Genomic DNA, 12,885 nt, shown 5'->3' with positions numbered 1-12,885 from the left:
GAAGTAAAAGAAATAGGGGAGAAAAAACTTGTTCAATTTTTAAAGACTAAATTCACAGAAGATGAAAAAGTCATTTGACAACTTTGTATGCATTGTTCTTTCTGCACCTGAAATGTTAGTTTCTCAGATAAAAACAAACACCTCTGAGGCTTTCTCCTCATGTTTGTACATCCTGATTTCAGACAAATAGAGCCTTAAGTATAATATCTTGGAAATTGTTAATATTAATGACACTTCAATTAAACAATTTGCTTGCCAGCTTAAAAATATTACGCATCATTTTTGTGTTAGTATTTTTAGTATTATAATTTATTTTTAGGCTTACTTGTTTAAATAAATGTCCTATGATGATATTATGATTTGAATGCTTATCTAAAAACATGACGTAATAGTGGTTTTGTTTCTTTTCTTTTAGCTTTAAGAATTTAGCTAGCTAGAAATGATAATTATCTGTATATACAAATTATCCAAGTTGAACATGCAATAATAGTATGGAAAGTTAATAAATCTCTCTTTGATTATCTAGTTAAGCAAACAGTTCTATGAAAATTATATAATCACCTAATGTTTGAAAATCACATATGAATTAAAAATATATTGGTTGGAGTTATAGTTTAAAATAGATTTGTCTAGCAGGAAAGGAACTCACTGGTAGTAAGCTCTCAATAAAAGGCCATCACTACTAATACCCCCAGGCCTTTTGTCACTGGTTTTATTAAGCACCCATCCTAATTGCTCCCATAGTCTCTCATCTCCATACTGTTGTATACAACTTCTAAACTGAACCCACGTCCTAATCTGCTATTACTACCATAAATCCTTCTAAATGTGCCCTTTGGAGCTCATGTTCATTTATTACCCTACACTCTCAAAATTCTTTTCTAAATTTTCTTTGTTCTCACTTTGTTCTAACTAAAATTGTTTCTCCTCTAAGGATACTTTATCCCCTGAGGCCTTGACAAAGGTATCTATTTTCTTTCCTGCATCCCTAGCCCCCCATTATACCATAGGACCTGGAGAAAAAGTAAGAGTCCTCTTGCACTCATTGCCATTGCAGATCATTGTCCCACCTTCCTTTCTAACCTTTACCCCTTGCAAGCTTTGAAATTCTGTGTTTAAACTATATCTCTTCTTCTGCAGACATTTATAGATTCCCAAGTCATTTTTCTTTATTTCTTAAAGATGTTAGCTTCTGACCTACTGTCACTCTCTCCAAGGCTACTACCACCAAAATTCTTGATAATTTTGTTGTCCACATAAATGATCTAATACTGGACTTTCAGCTTCTTAACCCTCTGTCTTCCATTGAGAATGTCCTCTACTCCATTTTATCTCACACTCCCATGGCCATGCTGATCTTATAAAAAGGCAGGAAAGAGCTGCAAATTTGAAGTTCTGTGATATGTATAAGCTAAGTTTTTTTTGGGGGGGGGCGGTTTTCCATTGATGTTCAGAAGACAAGTTCTATGAAGTAATTTTGGACTTATGGTGAAAAGCTAAAAAAGAAATGATTCAGATGTGAAGTTTTCATTGGTAAAAGTATGAATAAAGTTTATGAATTTCAGATACAATTATCTTTTAGGAAAGACAATCTTGCTTGTGCATAGTGTTAACTGAATGAGTAAACATCCAAGGGCTACGTTAAGGGCATGTTAAGGGAAGGTATGAGAAACATCATAAAGCTTTTTCAAGAACATGCATATATTTAAATTAATATAAAAAAGATGCACTTTAGAAGGTCACTATAGCCAGAGGAAAAAGTGGGGAAAGGGATATAGGGGGAGAAATGATAAGATAAAATGAAATAAATAGAGGTAGTATGTTAGAAGGGAGTGAATTGCTATAGCCCCAGAGTCTAGAGATGTCTGGAAAATGTCTAGAATATTTAAAAATGAATAAAAGATTGAACGAATGAACAAAAGATCTGAGGAATTCATGAGCTCATTTCTGTGCTCCTTGGGACCCGTAATAATTTAGGCACATACGCTTAGCCTGGTTCTGAATTCCAAAGATAAAGAAGAAAATCTTACAGGCATCCAGACAGAAATTCCTTCATTGTGGAAGTGGTGTTTCCACATGTCCAAACCTATTAAAATGTAGACCTTAAATATGTGCAGTTCTTTGCGTATCAATTATACCTCAATAAAGCTGTGGAAGGAAGAAAGGAAGGAAGGAAGGAAGGAATCCTCTGCCTCTAGAGGTGCTTGAACAGGACTCCTTGTGGGGTTAGCCAGAGTGCTAATTCCATGCTGTGAGCAGGGCCCCATTCCCAGCAGCCACAGAGCAAGGGCCTGGAGCTATCTCCCCAAGAAAGAAAGAGAAAAAGAAAGAAGAAAGAAAGAAAGAAAAAGAAAGAAAGAAAGAAAGAAAGAAAGAAAGAAAGAAAGAAAGAAAGAAAAAGAAAAAAGAAAGAAAGAAAGAAAGAAAGAAAGAAAGAAAGAAAGAAAGAAAGAAAGAAAGAGAGAGAAAGAAAGAAAGAGAAAGAAACTCAGGCTTGCATAGGACTTCTCATCTGTAATTTTGAAAGCCAGAGGGCATTGGCATGAGCTTAGAAACAATTACGGAAATAGAATGGCAATTTAATGATCTTATATTCAGCCAAAACAATAATCATATGAAAGTAAAAGAAAGATAACAAATACACATTTGTGATCACCTTCTATGAAACTACAAGAAATACTCTAACATTATAAAAATTAAATCAAAACAAAAATTTTTAAATGGAAAGAAATGAATAAAAGCAACAATAGTGTATCTAAGTTAAGATTTAGTTTAAATCAAACAGGATTATGATAATAGGACACAATGCAAAGCTTGTTAATTAAAGATTTTTGAAATGAAAAAATAAATTTCAAGAAAACACTTAATATTAACCTGTAACTTAAATTCTCAACTGTCACTAACCTCCAGCTATAATCAAGGTTGGTGAGGGGTGACAAGTTAATTTTCTTGACTGGATCACATGATGCAGAACTAATAATTTAATTTTATAAGCAGGGTCAGGCCTGGTTAGTACTTGGATGGGAGACTATCTAGGAAGACCTGGTGTTGTAGACGTAAAAACTAAAAAATAAGAGATTGTAAGTTGACAAGGTCCTTGCAATCTGTGAGGTCGACCAAGGGTTGCCTCTCCAAATAAATAAATAAGTAAATAATTTGATTTTAGAAAGTTTCTCCAGCAACATTTTTTAAAGTTTAAAATGACTGTATTGTTTAACCCAGCAAAAGTTTACTGCAATCATTCTTGTAACAACAACAAAGGCAAAAAATAAAAGTCTATCAGATGTATGTATATCTGTAAATATGCATGTTTAGAAAGATGTTAAATTAAATGAGTTCATTCTTTCCATATAGAGACAGAAAGATCTCAATGATATCTTGTCAACTAAAGAAAAAAATTTGCGTAGTGTTTTGAAATACCATATATAGGGCCACACACACACACACGTTTATATAATCATGGAAGATAGGTATAGAATGGCATACTTCAAATTCTCAATATCACTTACTCAGAGATAGTGAGATTGAAACCAAAAAATAAATAAACAAAATGGAGAGAAAATATCAAATTTTAGCAATAATTTTTCTTGCTCTGGTGGTGAAATAACAAGTGAGTTCTATTTCTTCTCTATAATTTCTACATATTCCAAGTTTTCTACTATGAGAACATTTCATTTTTATAACTAGAAAAGATGTTCAATAAAATTAAATGTATTGTCTCAAAATGTTTCAAATGGAACTTTAAAAAACCCATTAGTGAATAATTATTAATACATTTATATTATTTGTGCTTCTTTCATTTGTATAATTCTTTACATGAGTTATTTATCTATTTTACTTTCATATCAAAATCAAATTTTTGCCAAATTTCTGAACTAAACCGATATCCTGCTTTTGTTCTACCCTATAAACTTGGGGAAAAAATTAGAAATGAACTTGATAATAATTATATTCTAAAAATATGATTGCAGCTCTGTAACTTATCCAGTATTCTTCATTAAAATACTAAGATTATTTTTGAAACAGATATTTTAAAAGAGAGAAAGGGGATGGGGAAACAGAATTTTCAAATGTTTAAGTCATGATTCTTGAGATAGAACATCACTGGAAACAAACTCTTTCCATCCTAGAGAAACAGGAAACATGGCAAAATCCATTTGTTTACTTACACATCAACGCAGATTGATAGATAAGAGAAAAACAATCTCCAGCAATATTATGATCAATAGATTATACTTGAAAGTGTTTCTGCTATGTAGACATGCATAAGATAACATGTGTCAGATTTAGGTAATTGTAACTGAAAGATTCTTAAGTTAATTGATCTACAGACAGGGGAAAGACTGCCTTTGGGAGGAGATGTGACTGCTGCTGCGGGCTAGAGCCACTGCCACTCTATGGCATGTATACACGCACACCACACACATATGTACACACACACACACACACACACACACACACACGCACAAAGTAGGAAGTCGTTTTGAAATGTGCCAGGATTTTTCCTACCAAATAATATTTGTGCAAATAAGATTTTAGTTCTATAGTTTAGTATATAGTAATAATAAAATATATTTTAGTTTAAAAACTTGTAAAAAATTCTATAAAAGTCTCTTTTTATTATGTTAAAATTAGCCAAGTACACAACATGGATTTTCTTATTTATGTCCAAGAAAAGGAGATAAAAAATCATGTTTTAACTTTTCAAATTTTCTAGCTTTCCATAGGGTGAATTTTTCATAAAAGTGACCTATTTTAAAAACACATATAAAGATAACTATATTTAAAAATATATTTTTAACTTTACTTACTAAAGCAGGTATTAAGTAACTAAATTACAGAAACCTTGTTAATCTTCACAATAAATAATCCTAAAATTAATGTATGAATAAATACCAAACCATTGATAAGTCCTATTCTTTCAAGCATTCTCCCTGTAAAAGATTACCTAGACCTGCAGGCTAGTCTCTACAAGCTGATGTACATGGCTGTTCTGTGCATTCAGACCTACCTTCTCAGGTAAGAGTGACCAGAGAGAGCAGATGAGCAGACAGGGAAAACACTGTCTTTGGGAGGAGATGTGACAGCTGCTGCGGGCTAGAGCCACTGCTACTCTATGATAGGCCACAGTTAACAGAGACAGGGTGACACAAACATTAAAATTTGAAAAAGATAAACTGATAATAAATTTTTCTGAAACAAGGTAAGAGTATATTATCAAGGAATACAACTGGGAGGTGCTTTTATTCTAAACCAGTATCAGGAAGCTAGCATTGAGCAAACTAAATAGAGAAGGTAAATATTACCATTATTTTAAAAATAATCTAAGCATGAATCACCAGTAACCACAGTCATGAGTAACAGCATATAAATGAAAGCACATATTCATTGAAACTGCTTTAATTGTTGATTGATTTGAAAGAAAAATACTCCTGTATTAGACATCAGAACAATGGAAATAAGTAGCACTGGGGAAAAAAAAAAAGCAGTCATTTTCAAAACAGATGACTTATACCACAAAAGGAATATTTCTAAAAGTAGAAATTAAACTCAATAACATCCTATAGTTAGAAAATACTTTAAAGCAGTGGCTTTCAAACATTTTTTAAACCACAATAAGAAGAAATGCATCTTAAATCCTTACTCAAACATATGTAGGTATACATCCATAGCAGAAACAAATGTTTTCATTAAAAAATACCCTTACCACATTTAATTCACTCTGATTATTTTCTATTTTATTTTTTTAAGTTAGCGGGATTTACACCTCAATAATGTTACTAATCACAATAAGAAAAACACTGCTTTAGAGGCTATAGGATCACACATATTTACTCCAATAATTTTTTAATCTCTATATATAAAACTTCCAAAACGATCTTCTCCTTATACAGGGAGCTAGAGCCTTCAATATAGCAAAATGAATAGTTGAACAAGTACAGTTTCTCATCTACAATTATTTGTTATTCTGCCACAGAAAATCATAGGATCATTACAATAGATTGATTATTGTTTTCAGTTCTTACTCTACTAGCATCTATACCTTTTTCTTCACTTCATTGGGAGTGGAAGGTATTTCCCTATCCTTTGAACTTGAGCTTTGCCATTTGACTTGTTTTGGCTAAAAGAAGGTAGACAGAAACAAAAGTGTGCCAGTTCCAAACCTAGTCATTAGAAGTACTCACATGTTTATGAATGTCCTCTGTGTCATCCCTGTGAAGAGAACATGCTCCAACAAAGCCCATTTGTCCAAGGAGGATGAAGGACATGTGGAATGAACTGAGGCATAAAGATATGCAGCATATGGCAGAGCCATTCTAACTGACCCTACAGATTCATGAACATAAGTTGCTATTTTCTAAGCTATAAAGTTTTGGGGTGGTTTGTTACACCACATTTTTATGGCAATGACTAATTGATTAAAGCATTTCTGAAAGAAGCCCTTGAGATTTATTACCCCATTCTCCTTCCTTGGAGTTACACTGACACCACAGAAACAATGACACCACACAATGGGTGATCTGTAATATAAATAGCCATTAACAAAAGCTGCAATAGCAAAAGCAAACAAAAGAGCAGAAAATAAAATTACCTTTTACTGAGTAAAGTTGATTTTTTACTGGGTGAATATAACTCCTGCTTCAGAATTCCTAAATATTAAAGGTTGGGAACAATCCCTTTAAAATATTATCATTAAGAAAGGTAATTCTCCTATCTGCTAGTTTTTACAAGATGATAAGAGCCTAATTTCAGTGGACACCTCACTTCCAAGGTACAAAACTACCCTTTGATATAAAAAGAACTTTATTTTTCATTTGGTGAAAGCCAATTAGCTAACACAGATGGTGAATTTAGGATAAACTATATGTCACAGATGGTGCTATCAGCCCTCTTACTTGAGGACTAGTTATTGTTTATCTTGAGAACATGTATGTATGAGTCAGGGTTCTCCGGAAAAACAGAACCAACAAGTTGTATATATACATAGAAAGAGATTTATTACAGGGAATCGAACATGCCCAGAGATATTTACCATTAAAAGGACTTAAGCAAATCAGGTGTTCGATACATAAAAAAGTCTCAACTTGTAGAATTTGGAGTAGGAGGGGAAAAGGTCTTGGTATAAAGGATATGGCTTCAAGCCCCTGACATCATGGCATAGCACTGGCATTGTGTAGAACTTAGCCTTTTTTGACATGGGATATGTATATGGTCAGTTGGGCAGCGCCATTCCTATTGCGGAAAAAGCCGATACAACAAACCATCCTGAAAAGTACTCATAAGAACATAAATTCCTTTACCCTAATTTTTAAATGATTTTTAGCAAACAGACATATGTATTATTTGGGTTTCTCAAGCAAGTTTTATATCATGAAGTTGCTGCTGTTCTGAAATAAGTATCCAACTGGCTTAATAATAAGCAATCAATCACTCCAGTATGCCAGACCTTATATTATGCTGTCACTTTTAATCTTGCCAATCCTGAGACTGTGGAAATATAGACTGATGCTCAAAGCAATCGAGAAATTTGGACTCACAACAGCAAGTGGCAAAGCTGGGAATCAAAGGTAGGCCTAAATCCAAAGTTCCATCTCTCTGTGCTGCCATTTTATTTCTCCCATTACATAAACAACTAGACTCACTCTGGTTTATAAACTGGCAAGTTTAGTTAAAGTGTCTCAATTTCTTAGAGCCCGGTCACTTCCGGTAGAATTGAGACAACTAAGTTTCTGAACTTGCAGTATGAAAAACAGACAGGAACTAGACCCATACCCCCCCTACCCCCCAAGGGGGGGGGACACAAAGGGGGTAGCTTTGTACAATCTATCCATTTCTTGACTAGGAAGAAGAGTAAATTATATATTTTATTAAAACTTAATCTACAATAGAGTTCAGCACAAATAATCATTATGATTAGCTGAGAGTATTTAAATGTAGAACTTGACAACAATGCTTTTTATTAGTAGCCTTGCAAAAGACATGAAGCCATCTGTGGGCCTGATATCCAACAGCTACTTACTTGATTGATGATATAGAATACTTCATGAAGATCCCTAAGTTGGAGCTGAATATTATATCTAGAGCACTTATATCTAAACACTTTAGCATATCTAGAGCATTTAGATCAAATATCTTAGCATATGTGGAATATGCTAAGGCTTAACACACTCCTGGAACTTAGAAACTCAATAAATAATAGTTATGGAAGCCAATAATAAATAGTATGGAGGCTAAAAAGCGAAATGGTACTTCAAAAACTGTGTTCAGAGTTCTGAGGACAGATTAATTGTTAGCAGGTCTCATAAATCTCCCAAAACTCCTTTTAAAGAATAGGTTGACTGATAAATAAAATCATCTTGATGCTATAACTCTGAATAGTTTCATGAATATTACAGGAAAGAGCTTTAGAAGATTGTCTATATATCTATTCTTTGGCTACCACAAATAGAAAAATAAAATATAATGAGACATTCAGCTTATACATTTCAGGAAGGATATTTTCTCTTTCTGAACCCATCGTCAAACACTACACCTTGAATGATCTTACTGAACTTGAATCTCTGGCCCAGATATTATATTCACATGGACCAATAGAGGGCAGCGTCCTGCAAATTTTTGTGGGATGTGAGTATTTTATATTGGGTTGCTCCTCCTTCCTCCCAAGGGCCCTAGACTGGAATGACCTAGTATGAAGTAACCTCATCCTTCTCACTATTTTTCCCCATGAGATGGGGTTGAGAGTAAGTAAACTAGGGTAACAATTTGTAATAGTGCATCTCCCACAGTGTGCTACTCGGAACCTTCGTTGTATCTTAGGAAATCTTGAAGACAGAATTTGAACATGCTGCTCATGTGGGCACAGCCTAAGAATAAACAAAAATAATAGGGAGAAAAGAGAGGACAAAGAGGAGAGGTGAAGGAGGAAAGAAGGAAGAGGAGAAAGAGGAGGAAAAAAAGGTAGAATGAGGAGGGAGCGGGGAGGTAGACAGGGTAAAGTGGGTCAAATATGTGGTGACAGAAAGAAATCTAACTATGGGAGGTAAACACAGTGTATATATATGCCTTACTGTTAAAGTGTACAACTGAAACTTATTGGATTTCGTTAACTAATGTCACCATAAAAAAATAAGTAAATAAATTTTTAAAAAATAGAAAAAAGAGAGAGAGAGAGAACGAGGAGTAGGAACTATTTTATTGAACCTGTACTCATCACTGGGCTAAATTCATCACATTTGAAATCTCTGGTTTATTCACATAACAACTAAATAATGAATACTACGTTTATCATTGCCTTACAAAGAAAGGAAGTGAGAATGAGATAAGTTAAGTTACTACTGAGAGGCAACACTGGAATTTGATTCCAGATTTGTCTGACTCCAGAGTTTCAAGCTCCTAAAAACTACCAAGAATTTGGGGAGAAAAGTTCGAATGAAGAGTTTGCCTTCCTTATAGCTGATTTCTCCCTCTCCTGCAGACCCTCAAAACAGCTGAATAGGAAAAACTGAAATAACTATATTAATGAAAACTTTACTTAAACAATTCTATTTATAGCAGAGGGATCTTATTAATTACAAGCTAAGCTGAGGTGATAATAACATATTAACAGTAATTTTAAAACATTTAAAAATAGTATTTGTCATTGTGTTAGTCGCTACAATTATTACAGTATATTTTTATCAACAATCTCTTAAGATGACTTTTATATATTTAGTGCAGCTTAAATTAGGGAAATTTTTCAGGCTATCAGATTTTATCTTCTTGCTACAATGCTTTTATAATCCATCTCTACAATTATAACTGGATATACACAATGGCAGACTTTCTATTAATTTTACCCATTTTGTGATAGCAAATAAAACTTCAGTTAATGGTCCTTGATAGAGCAAGATGAAACTTTATCATAGAGAAGAAAAAAAATTAGCTGGTTCACAATTAATTTCAGTTAAATCGACATGGTAATTTGTTAAAACAGTATTTTGTGATACTCATATTTTCATAATTCAATTCAAAGTTTATTCAATCAACATGTCTACAAAGCACATTGCCCAAACAGTAACTTTTTATCTGATACTCTACCACCATACTGGCAGGTGGGCCTTATTTGCTTTGGCAGAAATTCAAAGTTTCTAGAAGGTTTTGATGGCTCAAAAGCTATTAACACTGTTAATAGCTCTTGCTGTATTTCAGTGGCTGAACCACCATATGGAACTGATTTCAAAATAGAAAGATTAAAAAGGCTCACTCTTCTGTTAATACATTTTCATTGATCCTTCTAAATTTACCTCCCAAGTCTGAAATTTTTCCACTCTTGATGGCAGTCTTCTCTCCATGTCTCACGGAAAACTTTTATTCTCCTTGCCTTATCAACAGATATGATCGATTAAGTTCAATCTTTGTTCTGAGATATATATATATATATCTCAGATATATATATATATGAGATATATATATATATATATGTTTTAATATCGATTATATACTTTCGCCTTAGCCTTCACCCTATCAAACTATGACTATTAAAGCTGCAAGATTGATTATGAGGAATGTGGCATATTGCTCTTATAAAGGTTAGAGTGCAATTAAAATCTGGCTTTAATAATCAATAAGCATAAAAATAAGTTTCCAGAACTTCAATCAAACAGGATTAAAATTAAGTCCTTCAGGAAGCCACAGTCTAACATGGCTATGTAAGTAAACACTAGTAACCTGGAATGCTGGAGAAAGCATGGGACATGAAGTTAAAGATTCTAGTCTGAGAGTCTAATACACTAAGTTAGGAGATTTGAACACAATATTTTGCTCTCTATGGTAAAATGTGCCTACTTTGTGAAATTTTTAAAAATGTGTCTTAAAATGTTTTCTGAACTGTAAAATACTATACATAAAACAAAGTTGCCTTCAGATCAATGGAAAGGGGGAGAAAAGTGTGAAGAAATTGGTGGTATTAGCTTGCAGTTCGCAGATACACCAGGCTGACAACAAAGCAATGGGACAGGAGGCAAGGAATATAATCGAACTATAGGTTAGAGAATAAAGGAATTATAAATAGCACCCCTGATGATTCATGGCAGACATTAATCATTAATCTATTCATAAATCAAATAGATTTCTGTATGCTAAATTTGAGGAAGAATGTAAGATGCATGCCTTTGAGGAACCTACAGTTAGTGATAGGCATTAAAGTGCTAACCAATATTTATGAATCTCTTCCTTTTCCTGGACATACAGAGAAATTATACCACCTACCTATTTAAATTTGACATGCAATATCACTTGCTTTGGCCAATAAAATATGAATGGAAATGACATGTATTATTGGATGAAAGCATTTAAGAGGCAGTGTGTAATTTCTCCATATTCTTTTCTCATGCTCCAGAAATTATGGGAGCACAGATTGATAAGGAGATGACGCAAATGAAAAAAGCCTGGGTTTCTGCACTATATATGATGCAAAAGCTAGCTGCCCTGGACTAGACTCTAAATGAGCAAGAAATAAGCTTTCGTTTTATTAATCATGAGATTGTTAGTATTATTTGTTACTATACCATAACCTAGCCAATCCTAACACATATTCTAAAAAAAAAAAAAAAAGTATATTACAGTGAAAGAGTACATACATTTGGCAGAAAAGAAGCTGAAAGTTTTATCCCAGCTGAACCACTTATTATTTGTTGACTTTGAAGTGTTACTTAACTCTCTTAGCCTCAGTGTTATCCTTTTAAAATGAAGGTAATAATGCTTGCTTAATAGGATTGTTTAGCACGAGAAAGTACCTGACTGTTAATAGTGTTAATTAAACAAGGAAGCTATTAGATTGAGGTGGTTCTAATACCCTCTGCAGTTTATGTAAGCAAACCAAAATCTAAGCTTGTAAATGCCTCCAGGTTAAGAAATCAAAACCTAAGGACCAGCAATCTCAAATAGCCAATGAGGCTTTCCAAATAAGGCAACCCCTTAAGCTATCACCAGTCAGATAATTTCCTGCTTTGCTTTAGCGTCTTCTTTATAAAAGTTCTGCCCCTAACTTCTGTAGATGGCTCTCTCCTAACCACTTCCGGTTTTGCGCTGCCCCAGTCAAATCAATTTTTGTTCGAATGGACTCATTTTTAATATGCCGGTTTATCTTTTAACAGTTCATACTTGAAAAATACTTATTATTATACCTCAGCATAATAAAATAGAGTTCAAATATCTTAAAAATAAACACAGCTTTTGTTGGTGCCTCTACACATGGATGGCTGAATACACTGAGCAGGGTTCTGAGCAGGGTTCTGAGTAGCTGTCAAGGGCTGAAAATTAGCGACCGTCTTTTGAGGGTGCGACGGGTGGGGCATTCCTTGGCTCCAGGAAACAAGGGTGAAGGGGCCATGGAATCCAGCCGGGGCATTTTTGCATTTTGCAATTGTTAAATTTCTTTCCTTTTTTTGCAACTCGAATATTTTTTGAGACCAGGGTTTCAAAGCAAGTAGGAACAGCTACAGAACAAAAGTAGAGATTATTAAACGATTTAATTTTTATTATACAAAGTCATTGTAGAAAGTTATTTGGCACAATACTTTTCAGATATAAATACTAGGGATCCATTTTGAAAGATATTACATATAACAAAAAGAAAAGGAAAACAATCCTATGTTTTAAAATTATATAGAAAATATATACATATGTAAATATAAAAGCACATTTACTGTAATAGCCAGCATACAAAGTGACCTGCAATGATTCTCACTCACCACCTAGTATTCTCACCTGTATGTGATTCTCTCCCACATTGTGCCACTGTTGGTCTATATGACTAATAGCAGATAGCAGAAGTGATATCACTTCCAAGAATAGATTATAGAAGATTGCAGCTTCCATCTTAGGCTCTCTCTCTCTCCCTTCCTC

General features: G+C 33.7%; 2 protein-coding genes across 3 annotated transcripts in view; both read right to left on the bottom strand.

Annotated features, from left to right (window-relative positions):
* TAAR1 (trace amine associated receptor 1) overlaps positions 1–5,078 on the bottom strand; it is a 9,967-nt gene extending 4,889 nt beyond the window's left edge. The window contains exon 1 of the mRNA XM_015592092.1: positions 5,012–5,078. The gene's annotated coding sequence lies outside the window, so the exon portion shown is untranslated. The remainder of the gene's footprint in view (positions 1–5,011) is intronic.
* LOC102894664 (trace amine-associated receptor 2) overlaps positions 1–6,314 on the bottom strand; it is a 30,166-nt gene extending 23,852 nt beyond the window's left edge. The window contains exon 1 of one of the 2 annotated variants that reach the window (XR_003047353.1): positions 6,186–6,314. Coding sequence is in view for 1 of the 2 variants with exons in the window: in XM_006915409.3 (XP_006915471.2) it covers positions 6,186–6,269 (84 nt within the window). In the remaining variant the exon portion in view is untranslated. The remainder of the gene's footprint in view (positions 1–6,185) is intronic. The other variant, XM_006915409.3, reaches the window with a different exon arrangement.
* Between the last annotated feature and the right edge of the window lie 6,571 nt (positions 6,315–12,885).

Source organism: Pteropus alecto, unplaced genomic scaffold (assembly GCF_000325575.1).
Source record: "Pteropus alecto unplaced genomic scaffold, ASM32557v1 scaffold185, whole genome shotgun sequence".
In the NCBI taxonomy this organism is placed as follows: Eukaryota; Metazoa; Chordata; class Mammalia; order Chiroptera; family Pteropodidae; genus Pteropus; species Pteropus alecto.
The sequence above is the reverse complement of the archived record's forward strand: the minus strand, read 5'-3'. Positions and strand labels throughout refer to the sequence as shown.